The sequence below is a fragment of the Colobus angolensis genome, unplaced genomic scaffold (assembly GCF_000951035.1).
Source record: "Colobus angolensis palliatus isolate OR3802 unplaced genomic scaffold, Cang.pa_1.0 Scaffold219, whole genome shotgun sequence".
NCBI classification, from domain to species: domain Eukaryota; kingdom Metazoa; phylum Chordata; class Mammalia; order Primates; family Cercopithecidae; genus Colobus; species Colobus angolensis.
In genome coordinates this window covers 3903026-3922616 of record NW_012115366.1, presented here as the reverse complement: position 1 = coordinate 3922616, position 19591 = coordinate 3903026, and the positions used below count along the sequence as shown (strand labels likewise).

Below are 19591 nucleotides of genomic sequence, written 5' to 3'. Positions count from 1 at the left end.
GCCAGGATGGTCTCGATTTCCTGACCTCGTGATCTGCCCGTCTCGGCCTCCCAAAGTGCTGGGATTACAGGCTTGAGCCACCGCGCCTGGCCAGGAATTATTTCTTGAGCACCTACTATGTGCTCATCCTGTATTAGGTACTAGATAATCAGAAATGAGCAAAATTGGTAAAGTTTCTGATTCCAGGGCACTTCGACTAAATATATCAGTTGCACTAAAACCTCGATGAATGCTATGAAGAAAATATGTGGGGATGTAGGCAAGTTTAGCCAGGATGATGGAGAAAGCCCCACCAGAGAGGGCCATCTGGGCTGAGAGCCTGAGAAAAAGCCAGGTCTGGGAGAGTCAGGAGGGAGGGAATTCCAGACAGAGGAAAAGGCAAGTGCAAAGGCCTTGAGGTGGGAGGGTGTCTTGTGTCTGAGGATCAAAATGAAGATGAGTAACAGTGGTATGCCCTGCATCTATCTCTCTCCCATGGAAAATGGTGCGTGAGGTTCCTGCTTGGGAAAAGCATTTTATCGACTGCAGATAAAAACGAACGTAGAGAGAGGAGCGCTTTGTATGGATGGACCTGCGTGTGAATCACAGCTCTTAGCTTACTGGCTGTGTGACCTCAAGCTGAGGGCTCTACCTGTCTGAGCCTTTTCTCTAAAAGAAGATAATCATAGCGCCTTCCCCTGGGTTGCAGGGAACATTCCTGAGATGACTTTGGTTGTAGTTACATAATGAACGCCTGACAAATTCTGGTATGTCTGGGCCATAGCTTACTATGTGTCAGGCCTCTGAGCTGAAGCCTGCACAGATACATCCAGATGGCCTGAAGCAACTGAAAAACCACAAAAGAAGTGAAAATGGCCGGTTCCTGCCTTAACTGATGACATTACCTTGTGACATTCCTTCTCCTGGACAGTAAGTCTCCGGAGCTCCCCACCGAGCACCTTGTGACCCCAGCCCCTGCCCGCCAGAGAATAATCCCTTTTAACTGTAATTTTCCACTACCTACCCAAATCCTATAAAACTGCCCCACCCCTATTTCCCTTTGCCAACTCCTTTTTTGGACTCAGTCCTCCTGCACCCAGGTGATTAAAAAGCTTTATTGCTCACACAAAGCCTGTTTGATGGTCTCTTCACATGGACGCGTGTGACATTTGGTGCTGAAGATCCCGGACAGGAGGACTCCTTTGGGAGACCCATCCCCTGTCCTCGCCTTCACTCTGTGAGGAGATCCACCTACGACCTTGGATCCTCAGACCAACCAGCCCAAGGAACATCTCACCAATTTCAAATTGGGTAAGCAGTCTTTTCACTGTCTTCTCCATCCTCTCTCACTACCGTTCAATCTTCCTGTCCTTCCAATTCCAGTTCTTTTTCCTCTCTAGTAGAGACAAAGGAGACACATTTTATCCGTGGACCCAAAACTCTGGCGCCGGTCACGGACTCGGGAAGACGGTCTTCCCTTGGTATCTGATCACCATGGGGACCTCTGCCTTGGTCATTCACCCACATTTCCTTGGTGGCAAGTCAATTACAGGGACGCCTGCTTTGGATGCTCACCCACATTACAGCCCAGGGCTGCTCACCACCCCCTTCTCCGTGTCTCTACCTTTCTCTTTAAACTTACCTCTTCACTGTGGGCAACCTTCCACCCTGCATTCCCCCTTCTTCTCTCTTAGCCTGTACTCTCAAGAACTTAAAACCTCTTCAACTCACAACTGACCTAAAACCTAAACGCCTTATTTTATTCTGCAAGACCACTGGTCCCCAATACAAACTCGACAATGGTTCTAAGTGGCCAGAAAATGGCACTTTTGATTTCTCCATATTACGAGACCTGGATGATTTTTGTCAAAAAATGAGCAAATGGTCTGAGGCACCTGACATCCGGGCATTCTTTTACACATTGGTCTCTCCTTAGTCTCTGCTCCCAATATGACTCATCCCAACTCTTTCTTTTTTCTCTCCTGTCTTCAGTCGCCACCCCAAGCTCTGAGTCCTTTGAATCCTCCTTTTCTACGGACTCATCTGACCTCTCCCCATCTCCCCCAGGCTGCTCCTCGCCAGGCCGAGCCAGGTCCCAATTCTTTCTCAGCCTCCGCTCCCCCACCCTATAATCCTTCTATCACCTCCCCTCCTCACACCTGGTCTGGCTTACAGTTTCGTTCAGTGACTAGCCCTCCCCCACTTGCCCAACAATTTCCTCTTAGAGAGGTGGCTGGAGCTGAAGACATAGTCAAGGTTAATGCTCCTTTTCCTTTATCCGACCTCTCCCAAATCAGTTAGCATTTAGGCCCTTTTCCATCAAATATAAAAACCCAGCCCAGTTCATGGCCCGCTTAGCTACCCGTAGACGCTTCACAACCCTAGACCCAGAGGGACCAGAAGGCCTCCTTATCCTTAATATGCATTTTATTACCTAATCTACTCCCAACATTAGAAAAAGCTCCAAAAATTAGATTTCGGCCCTTAAACCCCACAACAGGACTTAATTAACCTTGCCTTCAAGGTGTACAATAATAGAGAAGAGGCAGCCAAGTGACAACTTATTTCTGAGTTGCAATTACTTGCCTCTGCTGTAAGAGAGACCCCAGCCACATCTCCAGCACACAAGAACTTCAAAACACCTAAGCTGCAGTGGTCAGGTGTTCCTCCAGGACCTCCTCCCACGGGATCTTGCTTCAAGTGCTGGAAATCTAGCCACTGGGCCAAGGAATGCCCACAGTCTGGGATTCCTCCTAAGCTGTGTCCCATCTGTGCGGGACCCCACTGGAAATCGAACTGTCTGACTCGCCCGACAGCCACATCCAGAGCCCCTGGAACTCTGGCCCAAGGCTGACTGACTCCTTCCCAGATCTTCTCGGCTTAGCAGCTGAAGACTGACGCTGCCTGATCACCTCAGAAGCCTCCTGGATCATCACAGATGCTTTAGGTAACTCTTACAGTGGAGGGTAAGTCCGTCCCCTTCTTAATCAATATGGAGGCTACCCACTCCACATTACCTTCTTTCAAGGGCCTGTTTCCCTTGCCTCCATAACTGTTATGGGTATTGAAGGCCAGGCTGCTAGACTCCTTAAAACTCCCCAACTTTGGTGCTAACTGGGACAACATTCTTTTATGCACTTCTTTTTAATTATTCCCACCTGCCCAGTTCCCTTATTAGGTTGAGACATTTTAACCTGGACAAGTCTTACAGGCTGGTCCAAGATCTTCGCCTTATCAACCAAATTGTCTTGCCTGTACACCCCATGGTGCCAAACCCATATACTCTCCTGTCCTCAATACCTCCCTCCACAACCCATTATTCTGTTCTGGATCTCGAAGATGCTTTCTTTACTATTCCTTTGCATCCTTCATCCCAGCCTCTCTTTGGTTTCACTTGGACTGACCCTGACACCCATCAGCCTCAGCAATTTACCTGGACTGTACAGCCGCAAGTGTTCAGGGACAGCCCCTGTTACTTTAGTCAAGCCCTTTCTCATGATTTACTTTTTTTCCATCATTTCCACCTATTCTTCCACTGAAAATTCCACCTGTCAATCTTTTCCCACACAAGGCAAATGGTTCTTGGACTGAGGAAAATTCCTCCTTCCAGCCTCACAGGCTCAATCCATTCTATTGTCCTTTCATAACCTCTTCCATGTGGGTTACAAGCCACCAGCCTGCCTCTTAAAACCTCTCATTTCCTTTAAGACATTTACCCTGTATTTCACTCCATCCTTGGCTACCTTCCCCTTGCTCTTCAGACTCTCCTCCCAGGCCCTCTTCTTGTTTGCTTATACCCAACCCTGTAAATAACAGTGAATGGTTGTTCATAGATACTCGACACTTTCTCATACACCATGAAAACTGAACGTCCACCTCTAGGCAGTTACCCCATCAGTCCCCATTACAACCTCTGACAGCTGCCACCCTAGCTGGATCCCTAGGAGTCTGGGTACAAGACACCTTTTAGTACTCCTTCTCATCTTTTCACTTTGCATTTCCAGTTTTGCTTTGCACAAGGTCTCTTCTTCCTCTGCGGCTCCTCTACCTACATGTGTCTACCTGCTAATTGGACAGGCACATGCACACTAGTTTTCCTTACTCCCAAAATTCAGTTGGCAAATGGGACCAAACAGCTTCCTGTTCCCCTCATGACACCAACACTTCACTACTATTTTGTTTTGTTTTTCTTATTATTAAAAAGGCAGGAATAGGCCTCGACTTACTCACTGCTGAAAAAGGAGGACTCTGCATATTTCTAAATGAAGAATGCTTTTTTTAACCTAAATCAGTCTGGCCTGGTATATGACAACATAGAAAAACTCAAGGAGTGAGCCCAAAAACTTGCCAATCAAGCAAATAATTACACTGAACCCCCTTGGACACTCTCTAACTGGATGTCCTAGGTCCTCTCAATTCTTAGTCCTTTAATACTTATTTTTCTCCTTCTCTTATTTGAACCTTGTGTCTTCCATTTAGTTTTTCAATTCATACAAAACTGCATCCAGGCCATCACCAATCATTCTATATGACAAATGCTCCTTCTAACAACCCCACAATATCACCATTTACCCCAAAATCTTTCTTCAGTTTAATTTCTCCCACTCTAGGTTCCGATGCTGCCCCTAATCCCTCTCAAAGCAGCCCTGAGAAACATCGCTCATTATCTCTCCATACCACCCCCAAAAATTTTTGCCACCCCAACACTTCACCACTATTTTGTTTTGTTTTTCTTATTAATATAAAAAGACAGGAATGTCAGGCCTCTGAGCCCAAGCCTGCACGTATAAATCCAGATGGCCTGAGGCAACTGAAGAAGTTTCACTTCTTCACGAAAGAAGTGAAAATGGCCGGTTCCTGCCTTAACTGATGACATTACCTTGTGACCTTCCTTCTCCTGCACAATGAGTCTCAGAAGCTCCCCCACCAAGTACCTTGTAACCCCTGCCCCTGCCCGCCAGAGAACAACCTCCTTTAACTGTGATTTTCCACTACCTACCCAAATCCTATAAAACTGCCCCACCCCTATTTCCCTTTGCTGACTCCTTTTTCAGACTCAGTCTGCCTGCACCCAGGTGATTAAAAGCTTTGTTGTTCACACAAAGCCTGTTTGGTGGTCTCTTCACATGGACGTGCGTGACACTATGTAGCTGTTAAAAACAATGAGGTTGATGGCTGGGCACGGTGGCTCACACCTATAAGCCCAGGACTTTGGGAGGCTAAGGTGGGTGCATTGCTTAAGCTCAGGATTTAGAGACCAGCCTGGGTAACATGGCGAAAACTTGTGTCTACTAAAAACAGAACAAAATTAGCTGGATGTGATGGTGTGCGCCTGTAGTCCCAGCTCCTTGAGGGGCTGAGGCAGGAGGATGGCTTGACTGCAGGAGGTGGCTGCAGTGAGCTCTGATCGTGCCACTGCGCTCCAGCCTGGGTGACAGAGTGAAACCCTATCTTAAAACAAAACAAACAAACAAACAAAAAAGAATGAGGTTGAGCTGCATCAGGTGCTGGTCTGAAAAGATGTCCCCATCAGGCTTGTGAGTAAAAACAAAACCAAGAGGCAGAACACTACCTATAATGTGGATCCATTTGTGTGTAAGAATGATCCAAATGGTGTATTTTTATATAAAAACGGAGAAGACCAAACTGTTAACAGTAGCGGTTTGCTTCAGGGGAGGGGGTGGCAATGGGGTGATGCTGATGGCATTTTCTTTTTATATTACCTATATCGAAATTGTTTGGATTTTAAAAGTAGAATGAGAGTGTATACAGGCATAATTAATAGAATATTTAACAACTAGTATATATAGGAGTCCTTAACTGATGTCCTGGACCCCCGGGGATCTGTGAATACAATTCAAGGAACCTGTAAACTTGCATTAAAAAAAAAAGGATATTCTTTTCCCACTAATCTCTAACTGAAATTGGTTTTTCCTGTGGTGGTGAGTATATGCCACAGGCTATTACGGTGGTGATAGCAGGGCCTGCGGCATTGTCACTAGCAGAAACCGCAGATACTCTAACGTCTCATTGCAGTGATTATGGACATCTACAACATATTGTGTATACTCATCTCAGCCTCAAAGTGATGGAAGGTACTTGACCCACCACTCTGTCTTGTTATTTTGTGCATTAATACAGAAGTAATATAGGACTATATCAGAAACCTGTTTTCTGTTATGTTGACATTTGCATCTCAAGGCAATTTGTTTCCTTTATAAATCTATGCATTTAATTTTACATTTCAAAAAACATTGTTTTTCTGAGAGAGGGTCTGGAGCTTCTCCGGATGCCAAAGGACCCCAAGGCACAGGAGAGGTTAAGACCCCTGAAGACCCATCCCACACAAGGTTCCTCACTGGTATCCCCAGCAGGCTACCAACTCTGAGAGTGCAAGGACTTTGCCTGACTTCTGGGGCCTGGAAGAGTGTCTGGATATTTGTAGGCTCTGCTGTTGACCCCAATTATAGATGGGCAAATGGAGGTTCAGGCTCAGAGTCACTTCCCTGAGGTCACCCATCAAGTTGGCAGATGCTAGATTCATCCCCAGGTCTACTGATTTGGAAGGCTGGGAGGTCAGGTCTGGTGGGTGTAGGAGGGTCAGGGCAGGGCTGAGTGGGTGAAAGTGGTGCTTCCCTCACCCAGGGTGTGACCCAGGCTTTAGCCCTGCAGCCAGTGCACCCAGAGGACGAGGTGAACCCTGCTGCTGGCTTCTGCCTGTTGATCCAGTTCCTGGGTCTCTGCCCAGACTTGTTCCGGAACCAGACCCAAAGCACGAGAGCTTCTGTGAATCGGGGTGTGCGTTAAGTAAACTACATCCTTCTAGTTGTTCAGACCCAGCCTCTCAGAGCTACCCTGCTTTCCTTTGTTTCTCTCACATCCTGCATCCAATCTGTTGTCTCTACCCTTGGGTGCATGCAGAATCTGACCATTTCTGCCCAGCCTTGCCACTTCCACCAATTATCTCTAGTGGGGATCACAGCTTCCTTGATATTCTCAGCATCTGTCCTTGCTCCCTGGGCCCCCAGGCTATGCTCCACATGTAGCCAGTGAGGTCCTGGTCAACCTCTCAGATTATGACTCCCTCTGCTCTAAACCCTGCCATGGCTCCCGTGTGGCTAAGAGAGGACCAGGACTCCTTGCAGATTCCTTTAGTAGAGAACAAAATTCTTTGCTTTGGAAACAGGCAAAACAACCCCCAGTGAACAGAGTCCAAACCAGGCTGCCCTGGGATGATGTGGGAATTGGGATGAAGCCTGTTCTAGGTCCTAGGCTGAACCAAGGCCCCATGGCTGAGGTGGTGCAGGGTGTGGAGATTTGAGCCTGGCCTGACCGTAAAAGGAAAAGGGCTTTAGCAGGGATGCCCCAGGGGTAGGAGCCCAGGCAGGGAGACATCTAGGGAGCAAAGACTTAGTGAGGGGGAGACCTAAATGATGCCCTCAGGGACCACTCAGCTCCCATCCCCTCCATTTCACAGATGGGGAAATTGAGGTCCCAATCAGGAAAGTAAAGTGCCAGAGGCTGTACACAGGAGCTAATGGCCAGATCTGGTCCAGACATATGAAAATCTGGGGGGGTCAGAGCTTTCATAGCTTTGTGTGTGTGTTTCAACTTAAACGTAAATCTTTGTAATTTTATTTTTCAAATGGGTGATATAAACACATTGTTCAAAAGTCCAAGGAACAAAAAGGAGTGAAGTGAAAAACAAATTTTTCTGTCCCTGCCTCAACCCACAGTTCCCTCCCTACAGGCCATTGAGGGAGGTTCCTGGATTTCCTTCAGAGAAACGCTATGCATACATCTGCAGTAATTATGCTTCCATCCTGCCACCTGCCCTTCAGTCTACAAAAACCTCAGCTTGCTGTTCCACACCTGGCTTCCTTTTGCTTAACACAATTCATAGCGTGTTCCACATTCATCCAGGTAGACTAGCCTCAGCATTGTAAGCTGCTTGCAATTCCATCTATGGGCCTCCATTGTATCCTCATCTAGTCCCTTCTAGCTGGACCTGTAGGATGTTTCCAGGCTTTAACCATCACAAACAGGGCTGCTATAAATATCCTTGTACACCTGTCACTTAACACTCCCACAGCCTATGCGGGGAATAAATCCTTCGAAGTAGAATTGCTGAGTGAAATCACATGTTTTTTTGGTCCTTTGTTTTTTGAGACAGAGTCCTGCTCTATCACCCAGGCTGGAGTGCAATGGTATGATTATGGCTTAATGCAGCCTCCAACCCCCAGGCTCAAGCGATCCCCCCACCTTAGTCTCTCAAGTAGCTGGGACTATAGGCATGTGCCACCAGGCCCAGCTAATTTTTCAGCATTTTTTGTAGAGACCAGGGTCTCGCTTTGTTGACTCAGGCTGGTCTCGAACTCCTGAGCTTGAGTGATCCTCCCACCTCACCTCAGCCTCCCAAAACATTTGTGATTTTGACTATCGTTAACAAACTGCCCTTGGCAGAGGTTGTGCCTGGTGGTTTCTGCGCTTTTGGAGGAGAGGCCCTAGGGTCTGCAGAGGTGGCCACAGCAGCCACAGAGTTGCTTATTGCACCCCCTCCCAACACACATCCACACCCCCCCCCCCATCTCAGTAGCACCAGAGCATCTCCCACCAGCATCCTTCTCTCTTTCAGGTCTCCCTGAAAATGTCACCTCCTCTGAGAAGCATTCCCTGACCACCCCCACTCTACTCCACCTGTTTATCACAGTGTCCACTCTGGCTTCTATACAGTACTTCATGCCATGTGAAATCACTTCAGTCATTTGTCATTTGTCTGATTCCCCCACCAGAAGAGCCCCAGGAGTGTAGAGATTTGTCTTCCCTGTTCATGAGCACATCCTCCATGCCTAGAATAGAGCCAGGCACATAAGAGGTCCTCGATAAATATTTGTTGAAAGAACAGATGGGTCAGTTGTGTGTAAGGGGCCAGATTTCCATTGAATAGTTGTTTGGCATCTAGAAGCAAGTTTGGAGGCTCCAGCCCAGGCCCAGCCACTGCTGGAGCCTGTGAGAGGCAAAGGCAGTGGAGACCACAGAGGCCAGAGAACAGAGAGCTAACTGGTGCCAGGGCAGAAAGAAAGGGGAAGAAACACCAGCACAGAGGTGGGAGGCGCAGGCAGGAGGGTTCCCAGGGGGAATGGATGGAAGGAGTCAGCTTGGGATATCTGTAGGAGGAATGTTCTAGAAATGAGCAAGACATACTCTTGGTGCTCATTTATTTCCTCTAACCAACTCATTCAGATGTGCCGAGACTTGTGCATGGTGCTGGGGAGACAGCAGCTACCAGAACAGGCCAGGCTCCGCGCTGCTGCCAGGGTCTCCCAAGGAAGATATCTAAAGGGTTACTGTGTCCCAGGCATGGCCCCAAGGCCCTACAAATACAGCTCATTTAGTCCTTCGTTCTCCCATTGTCACCATTTTACAGATGAGGAAAGGAAGGCACTGAGAAGATGAGCACCTTGCCTAAGTGGCAAAGATTGAATTTAAATACAGGCCTCTGGTCTCCAAAGACCACACCCTTAGCCATTCAGTGGGTTGCTTGTGGCAGCTAGCCTTCAGAGTGACCCCAGGGATCCTGGTGCTCATGCCCTTGTATAGTCCCCTCTCTCAAGAAGTCAGGACTAACTAGCATGACTAATTAGATATTGTAGAAATGTTAGTGTGACTTCCTTGGCTAAACCATTGCATTGTGTCTTCTGTCTTGCCCTCTCTTGTACCCCATGCTCTAGGGGAAGTAGGCCACCATGGCCTGAGGACCCTTAAGCAGCCCTGGGGAGGAACCCATCTGGAGGGGAACTGAGGCCTTCTACCCATGGCCAGCAGCTCACCAGACACAGGAGGCTGAGCCCCAGCCCCGGTCAAGCCTTTAGATGAGTGCAGCCCTAGCTGTTATCTGAGTGCAGCCACATGAAAAAAACTACCTTGTTAAGTTGCTTCAGAATTCCTGACCCTCAGAAACTGAAAGATAACAAATGTTTATTATTATTTTAAGCTGCTGAATGTTTTAGGGTAATTTGCTATGCTGCAATAGATAACTAATATACTGCTTTTCCAGAGCTTATAGAGGTTTAACCCTCTTGCTTCTCTTCTCTGACATCCCCAGTCCTCAGTTTCCTCATTTTGACAATGGGCTGACTTGTGATTTGTGAGGGTTGGCCCCTCCTCCCGTGCCTTGCTTCTGTCCCCCAGGCCTGCACTAGGCCCTCACCCTGTGGCTCAATGCAGACTGAGATGGTTTGTCTTGTCCTCTCTGAGCAGCTGGGCCCAAGCCTTCCTTGTTGTTTTCCTCTCTGAAAGACATTCTGTTGCTTTTCTTCTGGGTTAGGCTCTGGGCAAGCAGAGCCAGTGGACAGGGAGCCAGGGGTAGAGAGAGTCGGGGACCAACGGGCTCTCCTGGAGGGATGAGCTTCTCAACCCTAGCTCAACCCTCAATTCTTTGACACAGGCCCAGCTTCTCCAAACATCCAGTGTGGTCTGGGCCTGGAGCACTGCACTGAGAGTCAGCAAGCTTGCTCAATAGCTTTGCCATTTCTTTTCTCTGCCAGTGATGAGCTTCTCTGAACCTCAGTGGCCTCATTGTTTCCTCCTTGCAGAGGGCCTGGAAGGAATAGGGAAATGGCCACAGGAATCTGTGCTCTGCAGGAGCTGGGCTGGGATTCTTGTCTGTCTTGTTCATGAGGCCTAGCACAGTGACTGGCCCACAGTAGTGCTTCCCATATTTGTGCAATATTTGGGACTTCCCTGGGCCTTACCTCTGATGGGGTGGTAGGTCCAGTGTCCATCCTAGGTAAAAGGCCACAAGAAGATGAAGATTGTGGGGGAAGCGGCTGCGGAGGGAGGGGGAGCAGGGCCTGCCTCTGCCATCTGGACTTGGGAGGGGCTGCCAGGGTCTCTGCCTCCTCAGGCTCAGCTATGCCTTTGGTAGTCGTCTATATTTCAACCTTGATCTTGGGAGGTGTTTGCGATTGCTCACCTCCCTGACACTTGCATGTCACAGAATGGAATGGTGTGCCCATTTTGCTTGGCAACATACCTATTGAACAGTTGTTATGTGCTCAGCACTGTTCTAACCACTAGGTATATTAAGTCCTTGTAGCCACCCTCCAAGATAGGACCTGTTATCAACCCGTTTTACAGATGAGGCACAGAGAGGTTAAACAACTTTTGATGCCACAAGGTTTATGAGTCAATGTTTATAAGACACATATAAAGTGCCTGGCCCAGGTTAAGTCCCATATGTGAATTCGCCACAGCAAAGCACTCACCCCAGAAGACAGAAGAAACAATAGTAGCATCTCCTGGTTCTCTGCACGCTGGAGCAGTGCCAGGCACATCCCCCGACCTGCCTTTTGAGCCTCACAGCAAACCCAGGCAATGTGTGTATCATCACCTCCATTTTATAGATTGAAAAACTGAAGCTCAGGTCTTTCTCATATTTGCACAGCTAAAAATGTCACAGATGTAAAGTTGAGGGAACAAAAGCAAACTACAGTAAGATATGGATGGTATGACAGGATTCCTTCCACTGTGAATCCTGGAGTCTTTAGGTTTACTGAGCACTTACTTTCTGCCAGGACGTGTACAGAGCCCCACATGTGTATTGCCTCATTTAATCACCTCAATAACCTGCAAAGTGGCTTCTGTTATTGTTCTCACTTCACAGATAAGGAAACCAAGACACAGAGTGGAAAAGCAATGGTCTGAGAAGGCACAGCCAGTAAGCAGTGGAGCTGGGATTCAAACTGAGTCAACTGGGACTCAGGACCTACACTGGCTCTCTGTGGGATTTACCCCCAGGCCCTGGGCCAAGAATGGGGTGTGCAATTGTGGGGACACCCAGACTGACCTTCTGGAGTCCCTTAGCTTTTCGGAATGGCCACAGCTGCCTGAGGCCCTGCCTGAATCATCCCTGGCAGAAAAGCCCTAGGGAAGCTCTCCTTGGCCTAAGGGCTCCCGGGGGAAGAAAAATCTAGCAGCTATGGGTCTCCCCTCTGGGGACCAGGGTCCTCTATATTTTCCAGGTACCAACTACTACCCAGGGACCTGCCCATTATGGACATAGCTTATTTACTGGACAGGAAACCGTCCTAAGTGCTGAGATAACAGGTTCTGGCATCAGATGACTGAATCTGACTTCACCCTTCTTGGCTGTATGATCTTGGGCAAGTCACCTAATCTCTTGGTGCCTCAGTTTCCTCATCTGTTAGTGGACAAGCAATCTTACTTTACTGAGTCGTGGTAAGAATTAAATGCAGTAACATAAAGCACCTAGGACAGTATGTGGCATATAGTAAATGCTCACTAAATAAGCACTTACTCATTACGTCATAACTGCTTTTTCATCCTCCACTCATTCTGGGAGGCACGAGTATCTTGAATTCCACTTTAGAGAGGAGCCAACTGATACATGTGGCTTCCCCGGGCTCCCATAGCTTGGAGTGGTACCCCTGGGACTTGACCTCCTGACCTCAACTTGGTCCTCCCCAGACCCCACAGCCATCTCTCAGGGTTCATTCCAGACATTTCAGAGCTGGCTCTGAGGTTATGCAAACAAACTGTGGCCCGAGTCTGACTGGAGGTGTAGGCTTAGGGGGCAGACCTGGGGCCTGTTTTCTAACATTTCCTGCTCAAGGAGAAGGGGAAGAAGGTCTGTGTACATCCCAGCTTGGCTGAGCTCTAAGGCCGGGTAGGAGAGAACTAGAAACATGTGGCCCTGCCCTCTGTGGCCCTGTCCTCTGTGGGATGGCTGGCCAAGCCAGTTGAACAAACAAACCCGTCCCTCTGGGGGAAGTCACCAGGGGGCCTGCTGCTGCTGGTGCCTGCCCTGCACCCCCACCTCATCCCAGGCATGAGACAGCTGGTCATCCCCAGGCTGAGGGTATCTGTGCCAGCTGTTTCTAGGCCCCCTTCTTGGAAAAATAATCCCATTACTCTAAGAAATAGATGCTGTTCCCCCCACCCCATCCCCCAGTCCCAAACTGCTTAGAAAGGAGCCAGTGTTGAGGTTAGGAAATCAAACCCCAAGATATTTTGTTCGGCACCAAGACTCATTTCTTGTTTGGATAACTGAAGGCTGAAAATGCCAAGAATTTGTGGGCAGCCTGGGAAGGCTGGGGCAACTGGAAGCCTGGCTCCCAAACCAGGTCAGTTTGGGAGGGTCTCAGGCTGGGCAAGGACCCCACCCTGGGTTTCTCCTTGGTACTCTCTTGACCCACACTCAGCTAGGCAGGACCTCACAACTGCCAGGCCAAGGGGCCGAGTTATTCTAAGGTTTGACGTCAGAGACCTGGAGCAAACAGCAGAGGCTGGGGCAGTGCCAGGTTGGGAGGCCCCTGCCCAGCCCCTGACTCCTTTCTGCTTGGTTTTGGGTGCAGAGGAGGAAGAGAAAGAGGCCCCGGCTGAGCTGCCAGCTGCAGGGTGGGCATTGGTCTTCTGGAAGATGTGCCCTGGGTCTTCAGTGTGGATACCCAGAGAGGTAGAGGTGGGAGGGATGGCCTCGGGGTGAGAAAAGGAGGAGCTGAGAAAGAGACAGGGAAGGATGCAGGGAGACACTTTGATAGCCAACCAAGAGAGAGAATCAGAGACAGAGACACCCACAGAGTTAGCAACAGTGAGTCAGGGCCACCGTGAGCGCCCCAAGAGAGATCCACAGAGGCAGAGAGACGCAGAAATAGAGAGACAGACTGACCACGGTGGCTCGCGTCTGCTGTCCCACCTACTTGGAAGACTGAGGCGGGAGGATCGCTTGAGCTCAGGAGTTCAACGCTGCAGTGAGCTGTGATTGCACCATTGCACTCCAGCGTGATTGAGAGAGCCAGACCTTGTCTTTAAGAGAGAGAGAGGGAAAGAGACAGAGACAGACAGAGATAGACGGAGATAGATAGAGAGAAGGCTACCATGGACTCCAGGCCAGCAGCTACTGGCTGCTCCCTAAAGGTGAGAAAGTAGTTCTCACCCTTGGTTTCCAGGTGGAGTCAGCCCTGTCTCTGGGATCTCAGAGACTGGGGGAGATGTGCTGCCCTCAGGTGGTGGGGGTGGGCCAGGGAGCCTGGGGCTTGTATCTGGCCCTGGTTTTCCTCATTCTCCTCATCTGTAAAATGGATCATTCTGTGAGGACATGAGGAGAAGGCAGAGGATGGCACTTCTTGGCTGGGACACCTGGAGCAACTGGGGAAATGGCAGTCACACACGGGAGCCCTTATTGAGCACCTGCTGTGTGCAGAGGCTTTCCCTGCTCTGCTTCTCTTGACCTCACATAGAAGGTCAGGAGTAGGTGCTGTCATTCTCCTCCCAGCCTCAGGATGAGGCACTGAGAGGGAAGGGCCAGCACCGGGTCCTAGAACGAGGACGCGGTGGACAGAGGAGGTCATGTGACTAGCCACTGAGCTGCCCAGCCCAGCTAGAGATGCCCACACTGCAGCTGGCTCTGTCCCCCAACCTCCTCAATATTCCTGCCTGCAGCTTTTCATCCAGATGCAGGGGGTGGAGCAGAGCCCAGAGTTGATGTGCAGCCCCAGGAGCTGACTCCAGATGGGAGTCACTGGGGCAGGGGCTTTCCAGGAGGGAGGAGGAGGAGAGGGAGGGAGGCAGAAGGAGGGGGAGAGCAGGGAGAAGAAAGGGAAGGGGAGTGCAGGAGAGGAGGAGAGTGTGAAAGAGGAGAGAGAGAGAAGGGGCAAGGCCGGGGCTCTCCCCATGCCCGATGAGCACTGGCAGTAGGACACAGCAAGCTGTATGCTGGGAAAAGAGAGTGGGTATCTGGGGACTTGGAAACTCTGCAGCTGAAGAGTGCACCAAGAGCACCCCATCCTCTCGAGATCTTGCTTCCCTTGCCTCCAAAAGAACCTGCAGTTTGGAGTGAGAATCCAGATTGACTTTCACTGCTACTTGACTCTGGCAAGTCACTTTCCCTCTCTGGCCTGTTTCCTCACCTGTACACTGGGGAAACAGGAGGGGAGTTGGGGGCACAGGCTGAGCAGATGTTGGCCTCTGGGATTCGTGACAGGGAGGATCTCCCCTGTGTCTGTCTAGATGAATAGAATTTTGCTGAGAGCTTCTTCATCCCTTATGGCAATGGTGATGATGGTGATGATGACGATGACGGTGCCATTAGATGAGAGTATTTCAAAACTCTTTTTTAACTTTTCTGGGATGTTAGAGAAAAAAGCAAAAAAAAAAAAAGGGGGCTTTGAGTTTCAGAAGATCTGAGATATGCCTGGATCAAGAGAAGAACCAGAGGAAGGTCACAGCTACAGCTACAGAAGGTAGCAAGCACCCCCCACTGGGGCCCAGGAGTGTCAGAGGGGAGAGAGAGAAATTATTGTTTACATGAACCAAGGGTCACGTGTCTCAACTGGAGTGAAGAAGGACCTAAGAATTGCAGGACCCACGTCTCCACTTTCAGGGACAACCCCCGATGGAAACAGCCAACATGTGTTGAGTGTTTACTATACACCTGACACCAGGCCAAGGACTTCCTGGCATCATCTTGTTAAATCCTCAGAGGTAGGTAGTGTTTTCACCTTGTTTTGTAGGTGAGGAAACCAAGGCTCAGAGAGATGAAGCAACTCCAGTTCATACAGCAAGCGGCAGAAATGAGACTGGAATCCCAGCAGCTGGGCTCCAGAGTCAGGGCTCTCACCTATCGGGCCCTGCTGCTGCCCAAGGAGGTGATAGACCCAGGGAATGTGGTGACCTGGTGTATCTAGGCTGATGGGTCTGATCTTGTGGCAGGCTCCATAGGCATTGGGCGATCTGGCAGTGACTTGATTGCCAAGGGGATGAAGGAGTGCTCAACCCAAGGGGCTCCTACCCCAGGAGATGGCACCGCAAACACCAGAGATGGTGCAGGACTGAGGAGTCCTTGAGAACACCAGCATGGACAGTTGACATTCCCAGATCCAAGGACACGTGCAACCCTTGTACTGGCTTGACCAAGATCAAACTTCTCCCACTCATTGGTGCAGGGGCTTAAAATAGGGATTATGCTGAATTGAAGAAAAGCCCATCACACTGCTCAGGTGAGCTCCCCTGTGTCTTTGTGAAGCACAAAGCCAGGCAGCAGGCTGGGAGTGCTGTGTGGGCAGTCTAACTTATTTTCCCAGCCATCCCTGACACACTGCCACTTTCACCTGTATGTCAAATGACATACTGACATTTTCACCATTTTGCAGACAGGGAGACTGAAACCGGCGCATCCATAGCCATGTGGTAGGGAAGTACCTGCAGCCAGGTCAGCTGAACTCCCTCATCAGTGATCTTAGGCCCCACGGCACTCTATAGTGACCTGACTGACCCCAGCTCAGGATTTTCAGGCTAGGTGAATGGATGTCTGGAGAGGACATTCCATCTCAGGCTGAGGCGTCGGGCCAGGTGACCTTCTGATCCTGCAAGCCATCAGGTCAAGCCATCAGCTCTCAGCCAATGTTTCCCAAGCATCTGACACCCAGGGGATTCAAAGATGGATGAGAGTGAGAGGTGAGACTTGGGGTAGGAGGCCCAGTGGGAGGTGAGGACATTGTCCATGGGAAAGATGACAAGGCCTGAGCCAGAAAGATGGACCATGAGAGAAGCCTAGGCCGTAGGATGGGCCGGGCCAGCTGCCTGGGGGATAGGTGGGAGCCACAGGACGCCCCCAGGGCACAGACAGCCTGTGGCTGGGTGGCGTCATACCCTAAACAGAGAGAGGCAGCCACGAGGAGGGTGTTTGGAGAAGAGTAGGGAGTCATCTCAGACACCTTTGGAGTTGAGACACCCATGGACCCTCCGACGGGATGTTGGGGGAGGTCAAGGTCATGGGTTTTGGGCTCAGAATCCCATCAATGCCAATTTTGTGTCATCATGGAGCAGGATGGAGACCTGGGACCTGAGAGGTGGGAAGAACATTCATGCATTCATGCATGCACCCATGCTACAGACATTTATTGAGTACCTTCTACATGTTAGGCACTATTCTAGGCCCTGGGAACCCAAGAGTGAGCAAAAGAGAAATGGCGCCTGCCCTCTGGGAGCTCACAGACCAAAAGAAATGTTTTTAAGAACATTAGGTAGGGATAAGTGCTAAGAAAAAAAACAACAAAACTGGCAGAAGAGATAAAGGGTGAAAGAAGGAGGGTGGCTATTTTATACAGGGTGGGCAGGAAGGGCCTCTGAGGAGGTGACATTGGAGAGGATAGGAGGCTGGGGTAAGCCAAGTAGGGGTCTGGGAGAGGGAACTCCAGGGAGTAAGTGTTCTTGCTTTTATTCGGATGCATGGTAGCCCTGGGAGGAGGGAGAGGATGTAACTTAGGTTTTGATGGGGATTCTTTGGTCTGCTGCAAGGAGAAGAGGGGGTGGGGGCCGAATGTTAGCAGGGAGCCAGGGTGGCAACCATGACAGTCATCTTCCCGGGAGCCAGAGGTGGTCGTCAAGCTTGTCTGCTGTTTAATACCTTCTAAAACTCCAGGAATTGGTTTGCATCCTTCATTCCCCAGTCACTGCCCAGACTGTCTCCTGGGTCCCTCTCCCTTTCTTTGGTAGCTCTCACTTAGGGACTCTCAAGAGTCCCAAATCAGACCCCCCAGGATGTCTCTTGTGCCCTCGTACCCTGCCAGGGCCAAGCCTGCCTTGCACACCTCTGTAGTTGGTGCTTCGCCAAGGGTACACAGTAGGTGCTCACACTGTTTGCTGAAAGATGAAAGTGTGACAGGGCATTCTACAGCAGTCCTGGTCTTGGGCCAAAACCACAGTGGCGTCCTCAGCTCCTTGCTTCCTCCCACTCCACATCCAATTCACCAGCAGAGCTGATGGGCTCTACCTCCAGAACCCACCAGAATCGGACTGGCCACACCCCCTCCCAGTCCCGTTCTGCTCCAGGCCTCCGGTACCTCGCACCTGGTGGCTGCAGCAGCCATCTCTTTGGGCTTCTTGCTTCTACCCTGCCTCCTACAGTCTATGCTGTTCAAATCAAATCACCAGTGTCTGTCTCTGCTCAAAACTTTGCAGTGGCTCCCACAACACTCAGAACAAAAGCTGAAGTCTTTCCAGCAGCCCCCACAGCTGCATGGCCTGCCCTTCTCTCACCTCTCAGACCTCCCCACACCCTTGCTCCCTCTCCTCTGCTCCAGCCACACAGTCCATCGCCCAGCGGTTCTCCAGGCACTCACCGCTGTGGATGCATTCCCACCTCACGGTCAACATACATGCTGCTCCCTTTTCAGAACGTTCCCTCAGATACCTGCCTGGCCCGCTCTATCACTTCCCTTGTTCTCTGGGTTCAAATGTCACCTCTGAGATGTACTCTCTAATGATCTGACCTCAAGCAGCCACCCAGGGCCACCACTTGCCCTCTTCCTTCTTCATTTTGCTTCACCATCTGACATAGTAGATTGTCTCTTATTGCCTCTTTCCCCCGCTAGTCCAGAGGGAGACATACTATACTGTTGTATCCCCAGCACCCAGCATAGCTTGGTCTGTCCAGCCCTTGGTCAGGGCTGAATGGATTTCTGTTGGATGAATGAAGGGATGGCAGTTAAAGAGCCAGGTTGCCAGCTGACACTGCCCAATCTTGCTGTGTGGCCTCAGGCCCATCCCTGCCCCTCTCTGTGCAACTCAGAGCCAACCCTCTGTGCTCAGGGAAGGCCTCTGGGATGGACGCTCCACCTGCCGATTGTGACAGACTCCAAAGCCGCCCTCTGCCCCCTGCAAGCCTCCCATGCCCCGTACCTTCTTCAGCCACTGCGTGTTGTTCTGCAGTGCCTGCTCCAGCCGTTTCACCTGTTGGGTGGGCAACTTCTCCAGGTGCAGTGGGTTAGCCAGTGATTCCCTCTGGAGGGTGTTGGAGTCCCTGGAGGCCTCAGGCCCTGGAGGACAGGGCTCAGGCTTGGGCAGCAAGAAGGTGTAGCTACAGTGGCCGTGCTGGACTACAAGTGTCTCACAGCCTCTACCTGCCTCCTGCCCTGTCTGTTGAGCCACAGACACGGTCACAACCATCAGGAGGAGGCTGCCCCGCAGCTTGGCTAGCTGGGAGAGCATCTGGAGGTGTGGCAATGGCAAGGGGTGTCTGCTCAGAGCCCCAGGGACTGTGCCTGTGATGTCCTGCTGCAGCCAACAGTAGCCAGGCTTGCCTGCAGCTGCAGCTACAAACCTCTGTCTGGCCGAGCTCTGTCCAGGCGGCTATTTATACTTGCTCTGAATACCACGGCTGCTCTGCTTCCTCTCACCGCCTCCCTCCACCCCCACCCGACACCCTCTCACCTCTATTCTTCACTCCTTCCCTTCCTCTTTCCTCAGTCTTGACCGCACGTTGCCCTTACCCTAACCGCGCACCAACCTTGCTCTGCCTGCCTCACCTCTGAGCCCTCTGATTATCCAGTGAGACCTGGCTTCCCTGCTGGAGGGAAGGGAAGAAAACAGCCCACAGACACGCGCACACACTCACGCACACACGAGCACACACTCACACGCACGCCGACACACACACATTCATGTACACACAGACACCGAACTCCAATGCTGCTCACTTTGGAAAACCAAATGCAACTTAACTCTCCCTTCCTGTCTCTGTCTATTTTCCCTCTTTCCCTCCACCCCCATCCCCTGCCCCCCAAGGCTAAGATCTCAAGTTTCAGCCCCG

At 50.5% G+C, this 19591-nt stretch overlaps 1 protein-coding gene across 2 annotated transcripts in view; it reads right to left on the bottom strand.

The window, feature by feature from the left end:
* ANGPT4 (angiopoietin 4) overlaps positions 1-19104 on the bottom strand; it is a 46881-nt gene extending 27777 nt beyond the window's left edge. For both annotated transcript variants that reach the window (XM_011943412.1, XM_011943413.1), the window contains exon 1: positions 18682-19104. In XM_011943412.1, the coding sequence (XP_011798802.1) occupies positions 18682-18990 (309 nt within the window). In that variant the 5' untranslated portion in view covers positions 18991-19104. The remainder of the gene's footprint in view (positions 1-18681) is intronic.
* Positions 19105-19591: the final 487 nt, after the last annotated feature.